Raw genomic sequence first — 26653 nt, forward strand, 5'->3', positions numbered from 1 at the left:
ACAAAAGAATAAAACCCAATGACTCCATCTGTAGGGAATAAACAGTGGCTTGCTTTTGAGAAACAGTACAGGATAAAAACATTAGAAAAATCCTTTCATAATGATAACAATCCAAGCTATAGCTTCTTTTCCCCCTTTTTAAAAGACTTATTTCTATCTGACCAAGTGAAACTGATGTAATTGCCAATTAAAGCCCCATGCATTTTGCCTGTCAATTTATATTTCTATTTAATAAGGCTGACAGTTACTTTTAAAAGAAACATCATGAAATATTCTTCGATTAAGTAAAAAATTATTTAACAGATAAATATTCTTAATGGGACTCTCTTGTGGTTTTAAATAAGCTGTGCACTTGATTAACTTCGCATGCTTGTTTGGCACAATAGTAATTTTTACAAATGAGAGAATGGCGGGATCATAAAGAATAATCACAAAACGATCTGTCCTTCAGTCACACAAGAGCTTCATTATTCATATTAATAAAAATGTAGAACGAACTATTACAACCATAAAATATACTTACGTCTTCAAGATTTCTGCAGCGTAATGTCTTCTCTTGGTCTGTTGTTGATCACACTGTGTATGGTAACCCACTCACACAAGATATGCTTCAGCTTTACACAGGAAGGATGGATCTACTCCTCAGGTACACAAAACACCACTGGAGTCAAAATTTAAGAGCTAGATTGTGTGATGCCATTGAAGTTCTTAAGGTAATGATAATTAACATCCCAGACATTCAAAAACTAGATTTCATCTAAGGTCATTCAAAGGTGCAACGCTTCTCACTATTAAAGTGCACACATCCTAGAAAAATCACTGATGGGGTCTTCTTCTTAAGAATTTAATCCAATAAATATTTACTGGACACCCACCATGTGCCCGACATTGTAGAGGCCCTGGTGATACAAAGGCAAGCAACCTATGGCTCCTATTTCCAAGGATTTCAGTCCAGTGAGGGACAAGGCAGAACTGGTATGCAGTTAAAGGAGAGGTTGCCTCCACAGGGGGAGACCAAAAGCTTCAAGCGGAGGTGATGCTGGAGATGAGGGTGAACTCACAAACAGCTAAGAGCACCCCAAGTAAACAGGTTACTTTTAGGGGACAATCACTTAAGGATGCATTCCACCATATTGCCAACTATATAACACAGTGATACCAAAATAGTAACTTTTAAAATCTCAGGGTGTGCAACCTAAAGCATGTCTATACCCATTGCCGTCAAGTCGATTCCGACTCATAGCAACCCTGTAGGACAGACCAGAACTGCCACATAGGGCTTCCAAAGCTGTAATCTCTAAGAAGGCAAACTGCCACATTTTTCTCCCGAGGAGCAACTGATGGGTTTGAACCACCGATGTTTTGGTTAGCAGCCAAGTGCTTAACCACTGCACCACTAGGGCATAACAAAAAATGAAAATATCTTCATCACTGATTATAAAAGGATTCACAACATGGAGCCAGCTGGTGGAGACAGTCGCTGTACAGGCAATACGGATGCTCTGGGTGGCTCTGTTCATTATATGGACTGCTATGGTTTGAATTGTGTTCCCCAAAAATGTGTTGTAAATCCTAACCCCTATACCTGTGGTAGAAACTCTGGTGGTGTAATGGTTAAGAGTTACGGCTGCTAACCAAAAGGTCAGCAGTTCGAATCCACCAGGCACTCCCTGGAAACTCTATGGGGCAGTTCTGCTCTGTCCTATAGGGTCGCTGTGAGTCGGAATCGACTCGATGGCAGAGGGGGGTTTTGGTTTTACACCTGTGGTTATAATCTTATTCGGCAATGTTTTTTCTTTTTTATGTTAATGAACAATATTAGCATAGGGTGTGTCTTAAAGTCAGTCTCTTTTGAGCTATAAATGATTAAACAAACAAGCAAGCAGAGATGGGAGAAGATAGATGCCATGCCACATGATGGTCACCAAGGAGCCAAGGAATTGAAGCTGAAGAGACAAGGACCTTCCCCCAGAGCCTACAGAAAGAGAAAGCCTTCCCCTAGAGCCAGCACCCTAAATTCTGAGTTCTAGCCTCCTGTGAGAAAATAATTTTCTGTTTGTTAAAGCCATCCACTTGCGGTATTTGTTATAGCAGCACTAGATAACTAAGACAGGGATGACAAAAGTAATTGGATTATGTCAGCTCTGTAGTGACAAGAAAAGGTCCAATGATGTTTAGGTTCTACAACTGTATATGAACATCTTTTCTCTAATCCTTTGTTACTGAAATTCCTAAATGCAATATGGTTCATGAACCTGAAATTCCTTTTTGCCCACTGATACTATTATTTTTGTAATGGAATTTTTTTTTTTTAATTTTCCCTGAGGAAGCAGATCACCAGGGCCTTTTTTCCAAAGTGCCTCTAAGTAGACTCAAACCACCAACCTTCCAGTTGGCAGCAAGTGCTTTAGCGGTGTGCACCACCCAGAGACTCCACACACACTTTAGAGCCGATCGAACAATGACTTCCATTTCCTAGTCGTGTGATCCTGGGCATTTTATTTATTTCAGTCATAGTTTCCTATCTGGAAAATGGGGATAACAATAATACCAATTTGGCAGGGTTGCTGTGAGGATGAAATAAGATCACGTAGACTCAGCACCTGGCAGAGTAAAGTACACAGTCAGTGCTCAGCTTCTGGCCATTGCCCATATTGAGGCAGAGCTTTGGCAAATGAATCAGTCTTTCTCTCCTCTCCAATCTTCATATACACCTGAACAACCTAATACCCGTGTGTCAAACTCCCTAAATTCTTCACCTTCCAATTAATTTAATCTCTACACAATGAATATTAATGACCCTGTTATGCCATTAATGCTAATACCCTTTCCATGATCATAATCTCCTCTCCTTGAATTCAAGAGCTCCAGGCTTCAGGCTCCTCCATTCTTCCCGGTCTCTCATTTCCTTTTAATTACCATCCTGCATGGACTCTCTCATCCATCACTTCAACTAATCCTTATCCCAGAGTACCTACAGGACACCTGCTTTTCATCACACTGGCCTGGCAAAGCCCAACCCTAAGAAGGCCAGCTCTGCCTTCTTCCCTCTTTCATCTGGGCTACAAGTAATCTCAACTAGACAGAGCCCTAACCTCACAGATTTGTGCCACTCTAACCACCAGGGTACTTTCTGTCCTTCCTCCTTACCCTACCTGTTCTCTAGATCACAGCACCTCTCACCTCCTCAGGGACCTTCACCAAGGAGTTATCTACTCCTCTCCCTTTCATAACTTCAATTTCTCTCACTTCTGTTTTTCCCCCACCCTCAGGTTTTCTGTGGTCAAAGGCGGGTTGTGTTAGTTCCAGCTCAGCCCATGTGACACATTTGTTTGAGGAGCTGCCCAAACAAGGAGTGAACACGATGCCTCTCAAGTCAGCTACCAGCACTGAGATACACATGCCCTGTCATCACACTCTTTTGCCTAAGCCCATGTAAGATACCTGTCCAGAGCAAAGGAGGAAGAAGGGAACCAAAGACTCGAAGAAGAAACTCGTCTACGGGACAAACAGCCTGCACAAACCACAGCACACGTAGGAGTTTGGGGGAAAGTCAGCAAAGCACCTGCCAAATAGCACCTAACTAATTATAAGGGGAGGGGGGCAGTGCAGAACACAGAGGTTGAAAGGAACACGCTCATAGGCTGAAGGCAAGCAAAGGGCCCCAGTGGGAAGGTGGGAACTAACACTGGTGGGTACGGGCGAGGGCATCAGCGCAGGCTCCACAGTTCCTGAGCAGCACAGAAGCAAGACGCAAGCGGCACGTCCAGAAATTATTCTCACTACCGTGAAGGGGAGCACGGGGAATGACTGAGGCGGATGGCCCACCACAAGCTTGTTACAGTAAACTAACCGGAAGATCATGAGAGACCAACACAGTCCAATGACCCAGAGAAGGAACAAACTCCAGAGGCAATGCAGAGAAACCATTTGTCTGACTAAACGAGGGACCACATGGTATTAGACTGGTCAGTAGGGAGCCTGAGGGACAGCAGAAAAGTGGCAGGAACAGCCACCAAAGGCTTATTAAACTCAGATTTTAGCATACTGGGGTTAGAAATTTTTTTAATTATTATTATTTCTAAACTGAATTGTTTGTTTAAATAATAAAACTAAACATTTCTTTACGAAGGCAAATTTTCAGAGAATAAATATACCTCATGATTTAGAAGAAATATAATAAATACCAGTTTGAAAAATAACATGATTATAAATATTATGTGAAGAATGAAATAAACCTAAATTCATTAACTTAGCAAATTATCTTTCAAGCCTGCAATCTACTCAGCAAATGTCAAAGTACTCATTTAAAGCTTAAAATCATCATGAATATTGGATTCCTGAGGATGACACTGGAAATCATTAGGAAACTACCCTCCTCATCTCTGTCCAAAAAAAAAAAAAAAATCTCTAACAGACGGTCATCTCAACCACTTCCAGTGACAAAGTGTCCACTGCAGTCCAGGTCACTTTACGAAATTCCCTTCCACAGACCTGGCATTAATCATCAAATTCTCCACTGATTGGGGGTGCGGGGGTGGGGTGGGGAGAAAAAAAAAACAAACTCAATATTCTCTGAAAGAATATGGGTTAAGGGAGAAAACCAAAAGACCACCACACTACAGCAACAAATATCTGTAAAGATTCTAACAGCTTTTATTACAATGGTGCAAGGGAGCGTTTCATCTAACACTCACCAACAACAAACCATCATCTTCTATAAAACAATTCCAGAGAGTTCAGACAAGAAAACTAAAAGATACATTATCTGTAGTATTTCTCACACAATACTATTAGTGTTTAAACTTCATGTCACCTCAAATAAAGTATAATCATTTTCTGGCAAACATGTGGCAAAAAAGTTTGCTGTTGGCTCTGTTTGCCTATAAACATGAGAACATGCCTCACAATTAAAAACTTCTTGTTACAGTACTCTATGACATAAACATCTATTCGTGCTTACAATCAGCCAATTGTACCAAATATCATAAAATACAAAATGATAGGAAATATAAACATTGATTTGTATTTCAAGTTTATAACATTTTATTTACAAAAATAGTCTGGAAAGAAAAGGACTTATACCCCATATTCTTTCCTGGGGAGGTGCTATTTTGTGCCATTTTCTAGCCATTTCTTTTCCTAACATTTTTAAAGTGACATCTGAACTCCTTCAGAAGGATATTTGTCACCTAGAAACTCAGGTTGAGAGAAGGAGAGAAAATGAGGGAATAAGAACAGAGAGCGAGGGATGAGGAATGGGCATGAAAGAGTCAGCACAGAAATGGCTCTCACTGATGGCCTGGGGTATCTCATGCAGTGCGAGGTGCAAGCGCGCTCCTTGGACACGACACTAAATGCCAGTATGTACAGGACCACCGTCTCCTCTGGCTCTGAAGGCCACTTTCAGCAACATGACGCCACTTGAAGGACTTTCTCAGGGCAAACACTACGACATAACTCCGAAGACAGGGTTGTGACGGCAAATGCTAGGGCCGTATTCCTCATAGTCTTTCTTGGTATGACAAACCTGAAAGAACTCCGGCTAAGAAAAGGCAGAAATTAGAAGGAATATGTAAATATTGTAGAAAGGAAATAAAATTATATCAACTACTAAGCAAATGAGAAATTCTGCTTATTGAAAACCTTCATTCTCTTTCTTCAGACCCCTGTTGGAGGGTTTTGACCTCCTCAGTGGACTGAACTACTAAGCAGAGTTTTCCTTCTTTTTTAAAAATAACACTTTATTATGCTTTTGATGAAGGTTTACACAGCAGTTTATATTTCCATTTGACAATTTCTACACAAGTTGTTCAGTGACATTGGTTATATTCTTCATTATGTGTAAACATTCTCATTATTTCTGTTCTGGTTGTTTTGTGTCTATTAATCTAGTTTCCCCGCCCCCTTACATTCTCATTTTGTTTTAAAGTCACTGTTGACCATTAGTTCTCATAAAGATTTTTTAAAGGAGCACAGTACTTATGGGTGAGTCATTATTTTTTGAGCCAATTTTTAATTTAGCTACGAAGTAACCTCAGCATTTAGTTTTAGTTCAAGGTTTAAAGAGTATCTCTGGGCAACGGTCTCAGGGAGTCCTCCAATTTCAACCAGTCCAGTAGGTCTATTTCTTTTTTTAATTAGAAATTTGAGTTTCTGTTCCACATTTTAATTCCATTCTATCGGGGTCCATCTATTGTGGCCCTGATTAGAATGATCAGTAGTGGGAGCCAGGCCCCATCTAGTTTTGATCTCAGGGTAGATGAGGCCATGGTTCTTGTAGATTATTTGACCTGTGCACTAGTTTCTTCTTTGAGTCTTTGGTTTCCTTCTTTCTCTCTTGCTCCAGACAAGTATCTTAGATGGCCACTCGCAAGCTTTTAAGACGTCAAACACTGCTTACTAAACTAGGATGCAGAATATAACTTTATGAAAACTATATTATGCCAACTGACTGAGATGTCCCACAAGACTATGGTCCTACTCCTTCAAACCCAGAAATCCAATCCTTCAAGGTATTTGGTTATATCTAAGAAGTATTCCTAACTGTGTCCCTAAGTACTTTATTACATATATGAACATATGTACATACAGTCACACAGGTGCATATACATATATACATGTGCACACACCTATATATATATACACATACCCAAAAGCTGCTGCCATCGATTCTGACTCATAGCAACCTTGGAGGACGGAGCAGAACCTCCCCACAGGGTTTCCAAGGAATGGTTGGTGGATTCAAACTGCCAAACTTTTGATTAACAGCCTAAGCTCTTAACTACTGAGCCACCAGGGTTCTTATACACACACACACCTATACACATATATGCCTACAAACATACATATATACTGGCACGTACATTTTTAGGTTGTTTCAAAATTATATGTGCCATAGCAATTACCAACAGGTTCTTTTTTCTTGCGTACCTTTTAGTGACATCGTTTACCTTCGTCAAGCTGTGTTCACTTCACCCTCATTCAGTGTTACATTTTCCATCACCAAAAATAACAACTGCCTCCGATCTAGAGAGTGAATCCCCCCTCCTCCCTCCCCCACCATCCCCAGTAACCACTAATGAACATTAGTTTATGTATATTTACTTGTTCACGTTATTTCATAAAAGTTAGAACATACTTGTTTTTTCATGACTGACTTATTTCTCTCAACATAATGGCCTCCAGGTTCATCCATGTTCCAAGGTGTTTTAGGAACTCATTTTTCTTTATCACTGAGTAGCATTCCATTGTATGTACATTTCTTTCTTTCTTAAAAAATTTATTCATTCTCTATTTATTTAGGGCTAAGGGAAGAGGAGTCCTGGTAGCACAGTGGGTAAGAGCTACGGCTGCTAACCAAAAGGTCAGCAGTTCAAATCCACCAGTCACTCCTTGAAAACCTTACAGGGCAGTTCTACTCTGTCCTATAGGGTCTCTATGAGTAGAAATCCACTCGATGGCAATGGGTTTTTTGGGTATGCTGGGGACAACCTGTTAGCTATTAACAATTTGAAGGAAAAAATAATTACTTAGAAAAGGCACTGGAATGATCAGTGTAATAATTTTTAGATTATCATTGGATTTCACTTATCTATTCTATTTGTAACCCTTAATTAGCAAGAAAACATGAATTAGCTGTGCAAATTAAAAGATCAGTAAGATGTTTTTTGTATTTTACAGAATTAAATGTGGGACAGTTTAGAGTACACACAATTAGAATGTACACGGTTTAACCTTCACAAGACAATACTTATGCAAACTCAACAGAGAACACAGAAATGAAAACACACAACCACCTAGAAATAGACTCACCGTTGAGGCAAGCATTGAGCCTCCAAACCAGACAGCATAGCGCTGCATATGATGTGTTATCACCTGAACCTCCACAGGCTTAGGCTGGAAAACAAAGCAACTGATACTTAGTTCAAGTAGTGCAAATAAACTTTTATTCTAAAAATCTTTCAGCTGTCATGAAGATGATTTCATTCCAAGTACAGAAAACATGGGGGTGCTCCTCCCATCTTAGTGGCACAGCATCCTTCCCAAGGACATTCGTGTCCTCCTATAGCATCACCTCATTACACAGCCGCCTCCTACAGCCATGTTTCTCAGCCTTTCCTGCTGTGACACCCTCCCCAGTCGGACCCCAGGCAGGTTCAGGGGAACAAAGCATGCAAGTCAGGTAACGGTTATCTTCCCACAACACTAAAAGCACCAAAAAATGTTAAAAAAAAAATCCAATCAACAGACCTAATTTTGATTTTTTTGACCAAACAAACCAGATGTTTCAACACTGTAGAGATAATATTAAATAATAATGACGATCCCAAAGTTACTAAAAAAAAAAAAAAAAAAAACAACCATATTGTGGAAACAGGTTCCATTTCAGTGGTCTCTCTTCCCAGGTGAGGACTGTGCATGTTTTCACCTGCCTACTCTATCAAAACCCAGTCCTGGTTAGAAGCCCAAACAAAATCACCAGCTAGTTAAGAATTATACCTTAGAGACACACATTGTAACTCCCTGCTAATACTAGTGATTTTAGTTTAATGGGAACATTCCTAAGGGACATTAAAGATCTTCACCATAAACCAACCCCATCTTCTGGGACACTGGCCATCGCACTACATGATAATCTCTTAAATACAGACGACAGCCGCTGGCAAGCGTGGCTCAGTGAGAGTACGAGGCCGTTGCTCCCTCACTAGGTGTATCGGTCTTCACTACACGCTTTAAATGGACTCAGGCAACAAACCCCTGAATGTAATTTCACATTATGGCTCACACGCATGTTTATTTCCTGCTACCAGGACAAGCTCCTCTGACAGGGTGACAGGGCGTCGGAGAGCCCCCAGCAGACCCAGTAGAGGGCATTAGGAGCGCCAGCCGACTCCAGCGCAGCGGCTCCCTTCATGAGCATGTCCCTGTTCCGGCCGCCTACCTTTATCCTGCCACCGCTGAGCTCTTCGCTAAGCTTTAACCTGGCATCCACCACTCTTTTTAAATCTCTCTGTAGCCGGCGTCCAAAATCCCTGAACATCGTCGAACCTCCTGAGAGAACGACATTCTAAAAGACACAAAGCAGCGGGTTTCCTGTGGATGAAATATTCCAGCCACATTTTTCCAATAAACTGCCCCACAACAAAATCTCCATATGTCCAATCCCTTATGTGAATAACACACTTCAACCTATATGAAAAGATACTAATCAAAGTTAATACTATCAAAAGAGTCTACGCTGTTTTTCCTGTACCAAGAATGAGTCAAAATGCTTCCTCAGTACTTTTCCTCAGTTAGAACCAAGCGCGAAGACGGAAAACAATTCTGCCCCACACGCCCCCTCTGGAACATGAAGAACCTTACACGGATCAGGAAATGGAAACAAACTGTATAAACTGACGCAGTGACTCTCATAGTTATTTTAAATTAAAGGTCAAATTAACACTGGATCTTTCGCTGTTTTATCTTACATCATCACCGGGGAAAAGCCTTCCAATTAATACCTGAACCTTTCAGAAGTGTATTACTGGGGAGAAAGGACGTGTACTGGGCTGGAGAGTGTCCTCCAAGAATCCATGTCCACCTGGAACTTCAGAATGTGACCTTATTTGGAAATAGGGTCTTTGCCAATGTAATTAGTTAGGGTGAGGTCACAATGGAGTAGGGTGTGCCCTAAGCCAATAAGACTGCTGTCCTGATAAGAGGAGGGAAATCTGGACACAGAAACACAGACACATAGGGAAGACAGCCATTTGACAACAGGCAGAAGCTAGAGTAAGGCTTCCACAAGCCAAGGAATCCTCAGGGCTACCAAAAGCTGCAGGAGAGAAGGAAGGATTCTCCCCTAGAGGCTTCGAAAGGAGCATGGCCCTGCCAACACCTTGATTTCAGACTTCTAGACTCCAGAATTATAACCGAATAAATTTCCGTTCTTCAAGCTACCCCGTTTGCAGTAATTTGTTACAGCATCCCTAGGACACTAATTGTCTTAGTCATCTAGGGCTGCGTAACAGAAACACCGCAAGTGGATGGCTTTAACAAAAAGAAATTTATTCTCTCACAGTCTAGTAGGTTACAAGTCCAAATTCAGGGCATCGGCTCCAGGGGAAGCCTTTCTTTCTCGGCTCTGGAGGAAGATTCCTCAAACTTCCCCTGGTCGAGGAGCTTCTCAGGCGCAGGGACCCTGTGTCTAAAAGACACATTCTACTGCTGGTGCTGCTTTCTTGGTGGCATGAGGTCCCCAACTCTCTGCTTGTTTCTCTTTCCTTTTATCTCTTGAGAGATAAAAGGTGGTGTGGGCCACACCTCTGGGAAACTCCTTCCACCTTAGGTCAGGGAGGTGACCTGAGTAAGAGCCGTGTTACAGTCCCACCCTAATCCTCTTAACATAAAATTAAAATCACAAAATGGACTACTACACATGGCCTGAGTTGATATACACATTTTGGGGGGAACACAATTCAATCCATGACACTAATGTAGGCAGCATATCTGAATTGCCTGGGGAAATGTTTTCAAATGAAACACTTTCCACCAACTTTCCCTCCAGCAGGCTAAGGTTCTCATAAGTGGCCACATTAGAAGCGTGTGTGTGTGTGTGTGTGTAAGAGTGAGGAAGGGAAAAAGTGACATTAAATGCACTATCAGATTTGCATAAAAGATAAAAACTATTTTTTTCAGGCTAAAAAACCAAAAACTAAACCCGTTGCCATGGAGTCAATTCCGACTCATAACGACCCTATAGTTACGGTATATTATTTAGGACAATGAAAGTGAAATTAAGTATATCAGGATTGAACTTTCTTGGAGAAAACATCATCTGAGAAAAAATGTATATAATGAACGTATATAATGAAAATATTTATAGAAGGAATGCTTCAAGGAGCCACAAGACCTGACTTCAGGACACTCTGATTGCCCTGAATTATAGATCCGGCCCTACTCTTTCTGACTCAGATGAGTAGCCAAGACTGTCTTCTCTCAGGTACTTTCCCAGGTAAGCTGGTATGCCTGATGGTGAATTCCTCACCATGTTTATATGTAAGGAGAGGCCACAAGGACCCAGTATGCGGAAAATGCACTTCTCCATCCCTAGTGACTAGGGGCATCCTTTCCTGTCCATTGCTATCCTTAGGGAAGACAGCTAGTACAGAGCCGAAAGTGACCACTGTCCTCTTATTTTAACTCCTAAAATACCTGTCCCTATGCCTATTTGGACTCGGGATAAGACACACAAAATAGAAAGATGAGAAGAGTGAAAAGGAAAAGGGCACATAAAAAGCCATTAGTGATCTCATCTTCTGTCTGGGAATCTACTCAAATTCTACTCTGTTTTTAGATAGAAATTTCACCTCTAATATCTTATCAACAGATTTTTGATAAACAAACACATAGGCTTTAACTGTTGTAGTTGCCGAGTTGGAAAGAACTGTCAGAAAGCTTAAAAAAAAAAAACCTTTAAAATGCCTTAGCCAAAGATAAAATACTTAGGAATAAATCTTACCAGAGATGTAAAAGATCTACTTACAGAAAACTACAAGACACTTCTGCAAGAAACCAAAAGAGACCTACATAACTGGAAAAACATACCTTGCTCATGGATAGGAAGACTTTACATTATAAAAATGTCTATTCTACCAAAAGCGATCTATACATTTAACGCAATTCCGATCCAAATTCCAACAACATTCCTTAATGAGATGGAGAAACAAATCACCAACTCCATATGGAAGGGAAAGAGGCCCCGGATAAGCAAAGCATTACTGAAGAAGAACAACAAAGTGGGAGGCCTCACACTACCTGATTTTAGAACATATTATGCAGCCACAGTAGTCAAAACAGCCTGGTACTGGTACAACAACAGATACATAGACCAGTGGAACAGAATTGAGAATCCAGACATAAATCCATCCACATATGAGCAGTTGATATTTGACAAAGGCCCCAAAGCAGTTAAATGAGGAAAAGGCAGTCTTTTCAACAAATGGTGCTGGCATAACTATATATCCATCTGCAAAAAAATGAAACAAGCCCCATACCTCAATCCATGCACAAAAACTAACTCAAAATGGATCAAAGACCTAAATATAAAATCTAAAATAATAAAGATCATGGAAGAAAAAATAGGGACAACATTAGGATCCCTAATACATGGCATAAACAGTATACAAAACATTATTAAGAATGCAGAAAAAAAACTAGATAACTGGGAGCTCCTAAAAATCAAACACCTATGCTCATGCAAAGACTTCACCAAAACAGTAAAAAGATTACCTACAGACTGGGAGAAAGTTTTTAGCTATGACATTTCCAATCAGCGCCTGATCTCTAAAATCTACATGATACTGCAAAAACTCAACTCCAAAAAGACAAATAACCCAATTAAAAAAAGGGCAAAATATATGAATAGACACTTCACTAAAGAAGACATTCAGGTAGCTTACAGATACACGAGGAAAAGTTCATGATCATTAGCCATTACAGAAATGCAGATCAAAACTACAACGAGATTTCATCTCACTCCAACAAGGCTGGCATTAATCCAAAAAACACAAAATAATAAATGTTGGAGAGGCTGTGGACAGACTGGAATATCTCTACACTGCTGGTGGGAATGTCAAATGGTACAACCACTTTGGAAATTGATTTGGCACTTCCTTAAAAAGCTAGAACTAGAACTACCATTCGATCCAGCAATCCCACTCCTCGGAATATATCCTACAGAAATAAGAGCCTTTACCCGAACAGATATATGCACACCCATGTTCACTGCAGCACTGTTTACAATAGCAAAAAGATGGAGCCAACCAGTGTGGCCATCCATGGATGAATGGATAAATTATGGTATATTCACACAATGGAATACTACGCATCAATAGGTAACAGTAATGAATACATGAAAATTTTTATAACATGGAGGAATCTGGAAGGCATTATGCTGAGTGAAATTAGTCAGTTGCAAAAGGACAAATATTGTATAAGACCACTATTATAAGAACTTGAGAAATAGTTTAAACATATAAGAAAATATTCTTTGATGGTTATGGGGGGGGAGGGAGAAAGGGAGAGAGGTATTCGCTAATTAGATAGAAGAACTATTTTAGGTGAAGGGAAAGAAAATACACAATACAGGAGAGGTCAGCACAATTGGACTAAACAAAAAGCAAAAAAGTTTCCTGAACAAACTGAATGCTTTGAAGGCCAGCTCAACGGTGGCAGGGATTTGAGGACCATGGTTTCAGGGGACATCTAAGTCAACTGGCATAATAAAATCTATTAAGAAAACACTCTGCATCGCACTTCAGAGATGGCGCCTGGGGTCTTAAACGCTAGCAAGCAGCTATCTAAGATTCATCAATTGGTCTCAACCCGCCTGGAGCAACGGAGAATAAAGAATGCCAAAGACACAAGGTAGTTATGAGCCCAAGAGACAGAAAGGGCCACATAAACCAGAGATTACATCAGCCTGAGACCAGAGGAACTAGATGGTGCCCAGCTACAACTGATGACTGCCCTGACAGGGAACAAAACAGAGAACCCCTGAGGAAGCAGGAGAGCAGTGGGATGCAGACCCCAAATTCTCATAAAGAAACCAGACTTAATGGTCTGACTGAGACTAGAAGGACCCTGATGGTGATGGTCCCCAGACCTTCTGTTAGCCCAAGACAGGAACCATTCCCAAAGACAACTCATCAGACATGAAAGGGACTGGACAGTGGGTAGGAGAGAGATGCTGATGAAGAGTGAGCTAATTATATCAGGCGGACACTTGAGACTGTGTTGGCATCTCCTGTCTGGAGCGGGGATGGGAAGATAGAGAGAGTTGGAAGCTGGCAAAATTGTCACGAAAGGAGAGACTGGAAGGGCTGACTCATTAGGGGGAGAGCAAGTGGGAGCACGGAGTAAGATGTATATAAACTTATATGTGACAGTCTGACTTGATTTGTAAACGTTCACTTGAAGCTCAATAAAAGTTAATAAAAAAAAATATATATATATATATATATAAAACTCTTCAAAAAAGAAAAATAATATTCAAAAACCAAAGCCATTGCTGTTGAGTTGATTCCAACTCAGAGCAACCCTACAGGACAGAGTAGAACTGCCACGTAGCATTCTCAAGGAGCGCCTGGTGGATTTGAACTGCCGACCTTTTGCTTAGCAACCATAGCTTTTAACCACTATGTCACCAGGGTTTCCAAATAATATTTAGGAATCTAAATTTTTTTAAACTTCCTTTTTATAAACTTGAATTCAAAATGAAAAGTATTTGTTTAATAATATTTTATTCTGTTTTTGGTGAAAGTTTACACAGCAAGTTAGGTTCCCATGTGACAATTTCCACATAAACTGATCAATGACCTGAGTTACATTTTTCACAGTGTGTCACTGTTCTCTGTGTTCCAGTTGTTTCATTTCCAGTACTCTAGTTTCCCCGCCCCTTTATCTTCTCATTTTTCTTCATATTACATGTTTACCTTTTGGACTTATACAGATAGTTTTGTAGAACAGCACTGATCTAACGGGAAATATCCTTTATTATGTGTGTCATTCTGTTTTTCTGCTAAAAGGTGATCTCGGAAGATAGTATCGGGTTCAAGGTTTAAAGAGTGTCTCAAGGCGATAGTCTCACAAAGTCCTCTGGTTCCAGGCGGTCCAGTCAGTCTGGCCTTTTTTTAAGGATTTGAGTTTTGTTCTATATTTTTCTCTCATTCTATCTGAGGATCATCTATTGTGACCCCAGCCAGATGGGTCACTGGTAGAAACAGGGCATCATTTAGTTCTTCTGGTCTCATGGTAGTTGAGGTCATGGCTCGTGCAGGCTATCAGCCTTGTAAACTTGTTTCTTCTCTGAGATTTCAGTTACCTTCTTACCCTTTTGTTCCTGGTGAGTAAAGACAAATAGTTGTATCTCTCATGGTTGCTCTCAAGTTTGGTTTTTTTAAATCACTTTACCTGTCATTGTGACCACAGATAGAGACTTATAGTAAATGTTGGTACATTTTAAGCACTTTTGGGAGCTTTACGGTACAGTGTAAACTGCATGAGGTTAGGACTAGGTCTTCTGGAATTCCTGCAACCTTGCTCAGTGCCTGATCTCATGCAGTGGCCCCAATAAGCTTTCACATACAGATACAGATCAGAACTGCCTGTGAAGCTTTTAACATACAGATTACTCAGGGCCTCTTCTAAGACCTACATCAGGAGCTCCAGATTTGAGCCACTGGCCTTTAGATTTTTTTTTTTTTTAATGATTTTTATTTATTAGCCTGTAGGTGAAAGTTTATAATTCAAGTCAGTTTCTCATACAAAAACATATATTGTTATGTGACCCTAACTGCTCTCCCTACAAAGTGACAGCACACTCCTCTCCACCCTGTACATGTCCATTCAACCAGCACCTCTCCCCCTCTGCCTTCTCATCTCACCTCCAGACAGGGGCTGCCCACATAGTCTCATGTGTCTGTCTGCTTGAGCTAAGATGTACATACCTCACCAGTATCATTTTATGTCTTATAGTCCAGTCTAATTTTTGTCTGAAAGTTGGCATCAGAATGGTTTTAGTTTTGAGCTAACAGAGTCCGGGGGCCATGGCCTCATGGGTCCCTCCGGTCTCAGTCAGACCATTAAGTCTGATCTTTTTACTAGAATTTGAGGTCTGCATCCCACTTTTCTCCTGCTTCATCAGGGATTCTCTGTTATGTTCCCTGTCAGGGCAGTCATTAGTGGTAGCCAGGCAACATCTAGTTCTTCCAGTCTCAGGCTGATGGAGTCTCAGGTTTACGTGGCCCTTTCTTTCTCTCAGGCTCATATTTTCCTTGTATCTTTGGTGTTCTTCACTCTCCTTTGCTCCAGGTGGGTTGAGACCAATTGATGCATCTTAGATGGCGGCTTGCTAGCTTTTAAGATCCAAAGTGGGATGAGAACTGTTTCTTAATACTTTGTTATGCCAATTGACCAAGATGTCCCCTGAAACCATGGTCCCCAGACTCCTGCCCCTGCTACTCTGTCCCTTGAAGTGTTTGATTGTATTCAGGAAACTTCTTAACTTTTTGATTAGTCCAGTTATGCTGACTTTCCTTGTATTGTATTGTCTTTCCCTTCACCTAATTCTTGTCTACTAAATTAGTGAATATCCCTTTCCCTCCCTCCCCACCCTCATAACCATCAAAGAATGTTATCTTCTGTGTTTACACCTTTTCTTGAGTTCTTATAATAGTGGTCTCATACAATATTTGTCCTTTTGCAACTGACTAATTTCACTCGGCCTAATGCCTTCCAAATTCCTCCATGTTACGAGATGTTTCACGGATTCATCGCTGTTCTTTATTGTTGTGTCGTATTCCATTGTGTGAATATACCATAATTTGCTTATTCATTCATCTGTTGATGGGCACCTTGGTTTCTTCCATCTTTTTGCTATGGTGAACAGTGCTGCAATGAACACGCATGTATCTACTTGTGTGAAGGCTCTTATTTCTCTAGGCTATATTCCAAGGAGTGAGATTGCTGGATCATATGGTATTTCTATTTCTAGCTTTCTAAGGAAGCACCAAATTGATTTCCAAAGTGACTGTGGCATTTACATTCCCACCAGCAGTATAAGTGTTCCAGTTGCTCCACAACCTCTCCAACATTGATTGTCTTTTTTGGATTAATGGCAGCCTTGTTCGGGTGAGATGGTATCTCATTGTAGTTTTGATTTGCATTTCTCTAATGGCTACTGATCTTGAGCATTTCCTCATGTATCGGTTAGCTTCCTGAATGTCTTCTTTGGTGAAGGGCCTGTTCATATCCTTTGCCCATTTTTTATTGGGTTATTTGTCTTTTTGTTGTTGAGGTTTTGCAGTACCTTGTAGCTTTTAGAGATTAGACGCTGGGGATTTGTCATAGCCAAAAATTTTTTCTCCGTCTGTAGGTTGTCTTTTTACCCTTTTGGTGAAGTCTTTGGATGTCACAAGTTTTTAAGACCCCAGATGCTATTCACTTCAGTAGGATGCAGAACATGAACTCGGTGAACTGTATTATGCCAACTGACTGAGTTGTCCCATGAGACTATGATCCTAACCTTTCAAACCAAGAAAACCAATCTCGGGAGGTGTCTGGTTATGTCTGAGGAGTATCTGTAGTTGTGTCTTCAATGAATATATGTGTCTGCTCACACATACCTGGATTTATACATATATAGATACTTCTATCTGTTCTTACATATACATACCTGTACCTACCCATATACCTATATGCCTATACTCATCCATATGTGATCCTAGACTCATTTTTTGGTCATTATTGGAGTTGCTACCATCTTACATACGTCAGATTCTTTAGTACAGGCATCCTTTTCTCATGAGCACTTCTCAGCAACATCACTTACTTTCATCATGTTGTGCTCACTACACCCACATTTGCTGCCACTCTTCCCATCACCAAAAATAACAAGTATTCTTTTTTTTCTATTAAGGAAAACCATTCCAATGTAGAAAAACAGACTTTAAAAAAATAACATTAATAGTATATTACAAATATCAGAAAATACCTCAGGTTACTTAATATATGGACACCACACAACACTTTTTAAAATACCTTCTCACATGTAATTCGTGCAGTGTGACAGGTGTGAAAAGGTGAGGATAGAAAAGCAATGGGTACCACTCGAACGTTGGTAAGCAAACAAGATGGCTCTCATTTATGAGGTCAACGAAGCACTGCTTTATGAGATCTGGTTGCACTGGTTTTCCCAGAACATTTTCTCATTACTGTCCTAGAAACAGGTAAAGTGTATCTGGTGGCAGTACAGGCTTCTTCTGTTGACTTTGTAGTGGAAGAAAATAGATCAAATACAAGATATACCTTGGTAAAACACAATTAAGTTCATGTTAAATCCTTGGAAAGTTGCCTGGACTTCACGTTAATTCCATCCCCTTGACTAAGGTATAGATAAGGCTTCTATGTATTACCCTCTGTAATAATTTTAAACCACTTGTATCAAACTAGGTATCCAAAAAGATATTGGAAGGAGACAAAATTTATCATCAGAAAATGTCTCATAGACCAGTTCACCCAATGAAATTCAGGGCTAGGATTTCAGAGATAAAATTTGCAACTAAAGACATCATCACAAAACATGAAAAAAACTGTTAGATTACATGTAGAATGACCACTCATTTTTCAAGTAAATTTCTGTAAGCATAAACACAGCAACCTATTGTTATGGATTTAACTGTGGCCCCAAAAAATGTGTGTTATAAATCCTAACCCCTATGCCTGTGGTTATAATTCCATTTGGGAATGGACTGTCTTTGTTATGTTAATGAGGCAGGATTAGGGTTTATTTTAAATCAATCTTTTTTGAGATATAAAAGAGATTAAACTCAAGCTAGGAAGCAGAGACATGGTTCTTCAAGGAACCAGGACGCAGAAGCTGAAGAGACAAAGACCTTCCTCCAGAGCTGACAGGGCAAGCCTTCCCCTAGAGCTGGCGCTCTGAGTTCAGACTTCTGGCCTCCTGAATGGTGAGAAAATGATTTTCTGTTTGTTAAACTCATTCACTTGCAGTATTTCTGTGATAGCAGCACTAGATAACTAAGACATCTAACTTTAAAAAAAAAAAAATCACATTAATGACTGTTCTGATATATTTAAATTCTACTTTTAAGGAAAAAGCAAATATTAAACCAATAAGTTGATGTCATGGATTTTTAAAAGACTTTATTTAGAAATAATTCCAAAATTAGCAAAAGTTATATCCCCTTTATTTAGATTTACCTACTGTTAACATTCTACCACATTTGCTTTATCATTTGCATTCACGTTTCTCCCCACAATTCTTTTGAAACCATTGAGAGTAAATTATATACATCACAGCCCTTTATTCCAAAATACTTTAGTGTGTATTTTCTAAAAATAGGAACATTCTCTTATGTTCCTACAACTGTCAACTTCATAAACTTACATTGTTATAAAACGTCTATCTAATCAACTGTCCATATTCCAATTTTGTCACTTTATTAATATTCTTTATAGCATTCAGTCCAGGATCCGGTCTAGCGTCAAGAACTGCAATTAGTTGTCATGTCTCCTAAATAGATTTTTTAATTATAAAATAATTCACCAGGGTATGATAAAAAAAAACATTCATTATGATGCTTCAGAAGCAGAGTGAAATCTTTAGTTGCCTTCAAAGGTATACTATATAATATTCATTATTTTCATTCATTCACACAATAATAAAAACAGGGCTATGCATATATGGTCAAATGATTTTAAACAAAGTTGCTGAGGTACTTCAACAGGAAAAGAATAGTCTTTCTTCATCAAATGATGCTTGAAATTCCCCAAATTCCTTCAGTGGAGGAATGGATAAACAAGTTGTAGTATATCCCAACAATGGAATGCTACTCACCAACAAAAGGAACAAGCTATGAACACGCAACAACATAAATGATTATCAAAAGCATCAGCTGATTAAAAGAAGCTAGAACATACTGTATGATTCCATTTATATGAAACTCCAGAAAACTGAATCCAATCACACTGCCAGAAGGCAGATCACGCTCTCCTGAGGCTGCCGTTGGGGGATAGGGGTTGGCTGGGAGGAGGTCCAGGGGAACTTTGCAAGTGATGGTCATGTTCTGTATCTTAACTGTAATAGTGATTACATGGGTATAAAAAATTGTCAAGTATCTTTGAACTTTGCACTTAAAATAGCTCATTTCATTGTTATGTAAATTATACCTCAAAGTTTACTTTTTAAAAACAGGACAATATAGTAAAAAGGAAGCGCAACTTTACATTGAGACCTCACTGAAGAGGTGACAATAGAACTGAGGCTTAAGTGACAAGAAGAGGCAGTCATATAAAAATACAGAGGCATGGAGTTCTAGGCAGAAAGCCGAACAAGCACAAAGCCCTGACGCAGGAATAAGAAAAAACAGAAAGAGGCAATGATAGGAGGTATCTAAACAGTAGGTGCTTAATAGCTCCCTGCTGAAATCTGGGTTACAGAAACATGCAAAGGCCAGACCAAGTTGGGCCTCCTGACCACAATGTTTGGATTTTATTCTAAGGGTAGTTAGCAAATAACCCTTGAAGGATTTAAAGCAGGGAAGCGATATGACCTGATTAATATTTTAACATAATCATTCTGCTCAGTAAAGAATGAATTATTAGGGGAAAAGAATAATTGGCCCTACCCAGTATCATTCCGACTCAACGGCAGTGGGTGGGTACCCAGTTTCTACTCTCCTTTTCTTTCTTCGTACTGAAACTCTTTTTCTCTTTGGGACAACAATATACTGAGTTAAAAATATTCACCTGTTAGAGGGGGCCAAGTGTCCGTCTGGCCAGTGAGGTGCAGGGAGAAATCCCTGGGGAAGGCATCTTTGCATCTCTTCACATGGCTGCCTAGTAACTGAGTCCCAAGAAGGAAAGTTCCCAGAGGAATAAATCAGAAGCTACCGATCCTCTTAAGGTTTGGGCTTAGTTAGAAGTCCCAGAATGTCATTTCTGCTCATTTCTATTGGTCCCAGTAGTCACAGGAGAGGGAAAGAAACTGTACCTCTTCGTGGGGGGGTGCCATGCTTGTACAAGGATCAAGGGAACGAATGACAATCTTTAGAGACAATCTATCATGCCAACTGATACAGAAAGCTTTAGTTCAGATGAGAGTTGGTACTGGCTCAGAATTGGAGAAGAAAAGTGAATAGATTTTAAACTATGTTTTGAAGGTAGAACCAACAAGACTTGGTGATTGACTGAAAGTGAAAAGTGAGAGAAAGGAACAAAGAAAGGATGCCTCCTTATTTTATGGCACAGGCAATTGGTTAGTGCCAGTTATTGAAATGTAATTAATTCCAGGCAGAAAGAATTTGGCAGGAAGGGCAGAGTGAGAAAACTGACAGTTTCCTTTTGGTTGTAGTAAGTTTGGTATGTTTACCATAAATCCTTGAAAGCCCTATGAAGCAGTTCTACTCTGCACACATGGGGTTGCCATGAGTCGGAATGAACTCGACAGCAACTAACACAACGGTCATAAATCCAGATGGAGATGAAGAGTAGGCAGGTGGCTATTTCAGTCTGGAGCTTATGGAAAGATTAGTATTAGAGATATAAACCTGGGGTCACTGGCATATATATAGATGGTACTTGAAGCCACTAGACTAGAAAAGGTCACGTAGGGAGAAAGTGTAAATTAAAAAATAAAAAAAGAGACTCAAGACCAAGCCTTAAGGTTGAGCAGAGGTGCTCTGAGAAACAGGGCTGTAGAAGCATAGTCCATGTGGAGGAAAATAAAGAAAACGTAGTGCCATGGAGGAATCCCTAGGTAGTGAAGACAGTTAACTGCTCGGCTACTAACCAAAAGGCTGGAAGTCTGAATCTACCTAGAGGTGCCTCAGAAGAAAGGCCTGCCAATGTACTTCCAAAAAAATCACAGCCACTGAAAACCCTAGGGGCACAGTTCTACTCTGACCCACATGGGATCACCAACTGGCTGGTTTTTTTCTTGGTTTTTTTTTTTTTTAGTGTCATGAGGCCAAGGGAAGAGAGTGTTTCTAGAAGGAAGGACTGACTATGTCAAACACTGCTGAGAAGTCAGTAAGAGGGACAGAAAAGAGACTTAGATTTGTCAATATGCGTATGACTAGTTGGTAGAAGCCCAGGAGTGAGCTGAGGAAATAATAGGATGTGAGGAGGTAAAGATTATGGACAATTTCTTTGAGAATTTTACTGAGAAGAGGGGCAGAGAAATGGGACCGTAGCTAGAGGCAGATGAGGGGTCAAGAGACAGATTTTAAAATCTGGGAGATACCAAGTCTTCCTTAACTGCTCATGGGAAGGAGCCAGTAGAGAGCAAGAAGCTGACAATTTGGAAAAGATCACTGGAGGAGTGAAATATATCAATACTTTACTGTAATTCTTTTGAAAAATGATAATCTACACATGGCACAAGTAGTAACTCTTGAACAGAAAATTATTAACTATATAAAACATTTTTTACTAACTATATAAAACATTTTATTCCAGCAATTTCCCTTAATTAATGACTAAATAACACAGTTCTTCTCTCAGCTTTTACTGCTCAGAGTTTTTTTCTTCATACTGCCACACTAGTGTTTAATTTCACCTGGAGTCCCCCAAAGACAGCATACACATTCAGGCAACAGCACGTGGCCTTTAACCTTTTTTGCAATGTACTATACCTGTATGAGGGCGTACACTCATTTCCTTAGGCTGCCATAACAAATCACCACAAACTGGGTGGTGGCATATCACAACACAGATTTATTCTCTCACAGTTCTGGAGACCAGTGGTCCAAAAACAAGGTGTCAGCAAGGTTGGTTCCTTGGGAAGCTCTGAGGAAGGAACCATTCCATGCCTCTGTCTTAGCCTCTGGTATTACCAGCAGTCCTTGGTGTTTCTTGGCTTGTAGACATATCACTCCCTCTCTGACTCCAACTTCACACAGCATTCTCCTGTGTGTCTCTGTGTTCTCTCCTCTTCTTTGGGCCCACCCTAAACCCTGGGTGATTTCATCTCCATATCCTTAAGTAATTACATCTGCAAAGATCCTATTTCCAAATATTCTGAGGTTCCAGGTAGACGTGAATTTTTGAGGGACACTATTCAACCCATTACAGGGAGTGACATTAGAATCAAATAGTCCAAATTTATTTTAACATTTTTAACCTTTAATCCCCAAGAGTTGCCATGGATGACAGAAAAACAATATGCAATATGCATCCAGGCCTTTCCTAAAAGCAACACCCAGCTCTCACCTTAGTTCCAAACCTTGTTTTGAGTTCAGAAATCGTAACACAAACCAGTAAACTCAGCAGACTTTTTAAAATTTAAGAAAAAACACCACAGATCTCAACTCATTCACTCACAAAGGGCCCACCCAACCCCTCTTGCCCTCTGAATATATATCCACCATTGTCTACCCCAGTTCTACTTCCTCTTCACAGGCACACATCAGGGGAAACCCCAGGCCACAGAGCAGGTCTGGATCTCGTACAGTTTCGCTCTCGCTTGGACTTCTGCACACCACGTTAGCAGCAGATACGCCCACAGATCCACTGCCCACACAGACGTGACACGAGTGGTTCGGAGACCAGGTACTACAGAGCTGATTCTGTCTCCTGCACATCCAGCCAAAATGGCGTCCTTTAGCCCTGCTTAGATACTGCTTCTAATTAAATTAGTGCTCCCAAAACAGTCCTCTTTTTATCACACTGAGATTTAGCCTGGAATTACTGACCTTTTTTTTTTTTTAAGCCTCAAGATTTAACCTCTATTTACTGTGTGCAGATGTCCTAAAGGTGTCCTTCCCATAGGAAGAGCTGGGATGAGTGCAGCGAGGTGCTCAGTCTGGAGCTTTCAACTGATAAACTAAAAGCTGCAGATTCACTGCACCTGAATGGCCTACTGGCTCACGCCTGTCTGCACTGCATTCTCTCCCCATGCTCACTTCCCCACTTGAACACCTTCCCTAGACCCCACTGCCCACAGCAGATCCTCAGGGAGACAAGGCACCAACCAGAATGGTAACAGGATGGGACACAGTTTTAAAAGGAAATCTTTAGTGTCTCATAGCAAAAAACTACAGAAAGCCAGGCTCTATGGTATCTTCTTGGCTGACGGGAATATAAGAACAAGAAAACAACATGCTTTTAAAAAGAGTTAAAAAACACTGACCTAAAATCCTATTTTCCTGACAAGGCCTTCAAAACCCTTTACAATCTGAACCCCAACATCCACCCCATTCTGCAAGAGCCAGGGGTTAAAGTCCATATTTGGCTCCAACTTCACCTCAGCCACTCATTAGTTTTGAGACCCTAAGCAAGTAGCATGTAATTTTAACCTCTCTCAACTTCAATTTCCTCATCTGTAAGACGACACTACCACGTAGCTCACGGAGCTGTTGAGGGATTTAAAGGTAATATGTGGGCACACAGCAGGCATTCCAAAACTGCTGAGCCAGCACCATACCAGCTAAGCACTCTGCATGCCAGCAGCCCTGGGAGGCTCTTGGTCCACACTTTATTCAGTCCTCCCAGTAACTCTATTGGGGAGTGACCATCATCCCCATGCCATATATGAGAGAGGGACAGCTATGTATTCCTCCCTAAATCCCCATCACGAAGCACAGTGCAGTGGTAATGCTACGGAGTAAACAAGGTCCCCAACAGGGAAGGATGTCTAATTCACTCTGCTGTGGAATAAAATGGAAAAAGCACAGTAGAAAAGACTCCAGGAAGTAATTCAGGAACCATAAACAGGAATACGTGATAATTTTTAATGAGTTCTTGAAGTTCTCAACTGGGAGAGATTTTGTTCCCTGGTAGGCAGGGGACAGTTTGCTACTGGCACCCAGTGGGTAGAGGCCAGAGATGCTGCTAAACATCCTACAATACACAGGACAGCACCACAACAGAGAATCATCCAGCCTCAAATGTATGCCGAGGTTGAGAAACCCTGCCCTAGTGTTAAGCACTGAAACCAAAGGGGCCTATGTAGCAACAAAGAGAGGGGTGCTGGGGATGGGCTGTGCTACTCTGCAGCCAGTCCTAATGCACAAGAACCCAAAAGGCAGTGGCTGCTGCAAAAAAGCAAGGGAAACCAGGCGAAACCCTGGGATCTTAAAAAATAGGAAAGTCAATCAGCTGGAGACCACTGCAGAAGCTGAAGACCCTCTTGGCCTGGCCCTGGTTGCAGAATGCCATTCTAAGGCATGGCTGAGAGTCACCTAATCAAGTAATAGTGCTTACTGTTTGTCTAACAGCGTTATAAGCATTTCCATGTATTAACTCATCTTCCCAACAACCATATGAAGTAGATACTGCTATTATCCTCATTTTATAGATGAGGATATTGAGGCATGGTAAGGTTAAATAATTTGCAATGTCATACAACTGAACAAGTGGCAGGGCAGGATTCAAACCCTGATAGTCCACGTTCTAACCACCAGCCTCTGCTGCCTCTCTTCCTGTGACAACTCGGACCTCACATTGTTGGATGGCGCCAACTTGTAGACAGCTACTCATTACACTGGGCTGAAAACTTTGAAAAGCAGAGGAGCACAACTATTCCCCCACACCCATCTAACTGCCCTTCAGATATTCAAAGACAGCTATGAGTTTCCTAAAACATTTTTTCTTCTCATGTCACACAATGCTATTTCTTTCAATCATTCCTTAAAGGACATATTCTCAAAACCTCTCACTATTCTGGTAGCCCTTCTCTGAATATAGTTCAAAACTGACAACGGGCCTCTTATAATGTGAAGGGCCTCCCTCCAACAACGGAACACATACCATCAATACAACGCGTTGCCTCAGCAGTATATAATATAAATAAACTCTAAAGTGGCGAAATACAATCCTACCCTTGGGAAGCAATTAGAGTAAAATGATTTATCATCTAATATTCACAGAAAAAATTATCTGTAGTTATCAAATCCACTATACTCACAGCAATGAGAATCACAGGAAGTACTACTGTTTTGAAGCCCCTTTGGAAGCAAGTGAATGAACAAATTCTTTCAATCACCAACCATGTCGTACATGACAAACAGGAAATCAAAAATTAAATGCTGTAATAACAGAAACCAATACAAACTTTCTCAACACTCAACTACAAAAATGTACCTTCTCCCTCACTCCAATTAAAATTTAAATAGAGAAGTTATTTTATACAAAGAAAAGAAGAGACCTGGACCCTGGCTGCAGAGTTCTCTTAGCCCCCACACTGTCAGAATCCTAGTCCTCGTGCTTGAAAATACAAGAAATAAATTGTATGGCTAAACAAAACGAAGTCAGCCATGCCTACTACAATTTCTCAGTATGACAGGTATTGTTATTACCAACATACGATCCAATTTTCTCTGAGAAAATAACATGGTTGAGAGTCTGCCTTTCATTCCTAAAATTTATTCAGCTGGACTCTTGATGAGAAGATTAAACACTAGGAGCTGCCCCAGGAAAAACTGAAGGGGCAGACAGAGAGAGAGAGAATACTTAGCCTAGCCATTTTTTTAGTATTCCTTTTCCAAGCTTAACGGGCTTGCTTGCATGAAAATAAGACTGGTTTCCTAACTAGTCTTTTATAGGGCATTTAAATGTTACCTGAACTTATTATTATTTTCTCAACTCAAGTGATTGTACAACGAGTTATTCTGACAGTTTAAATTTTGCTTGTAGGCATTATTGGCTTCAGCTTATTATTACCTGTGCTGTGTCGCCTTCAGAGTAGGAAAGAAAGAAATAAGTGAAATCACCAATAAATGTATTCTTTCCATTTCATTTCAAAGTAGCAGTGTTTATTTTAATGATTCTATACCTCAAAAATACGAACTTTTAGCCTCATAGTATTCTAAATCAATTTCCACACGCAAAAGAAAGTAAATATTTTTCTAAGGAAATCTTTAAACGAGATATCACGAATGATACTATGTTAATATTCTAGGCCACACTCCCGCGCCCCATCTGTCAGTCTGTCCTACTGTGGTGACTTTCGTGTTGCTATAATGCTACAAGCTATGCCACCAGTATTTCCAGTACCAGCAGGGTCACTCATGGTAACAGGTTTCAGTGGAGCTTCCAAACTAAGACAAACTAGGAAGAAAGGCCTGGAAACTCATTTCTGAAAACA

The 26653-nt window shown here is 40.4% G+C and overlaps 1 protein-coding gene across 1 annotated transcript in view; it reads right to left on the bottom strand.

Annotated features, from left to right (window-relative positions):
- Positions 1–541: 541 nt before the first annotated feature.
- The window catches only part of ACTR3B (actin related protein 3B), a 129603-nt gene continuing 103491 nt past the window's right edge, over positions 542–26653 (bottom strand). Inside the window, exons 10-12 of the mRNA XM_049863358.1 lie at positions 8945–9070; positions 7816–7899; positions 542–5545 (exon numbers count right to left, since the gene is read on the bottom strand). Coding sequence (XP_049719315.1) covers positions 5450–5545; positions 7816–7899; positions 8945–9070 — 306 coding nt within the window. The 3' untranslated portion in view covers positions 542–5449. The remainder of the gene's footprint in view (positions 5546–7815; positions 7900–8944; positions 9071–26653) is intronic.

Source organism: Elephas maximus, chromosome 20, assembly GCF_024166365.1.
Source record: "Elephas maximus indicus isolate mEleMax1 chromosome 20, mEleMax1 primary haplotype, whole genome shotgun sequence".
NCBI classification, from domain to species: Eukaryota; Metazoa; Chordata; class Mammalia; order Proboscidea; family Elephantidae; genus Elephas; species Elephas maximus.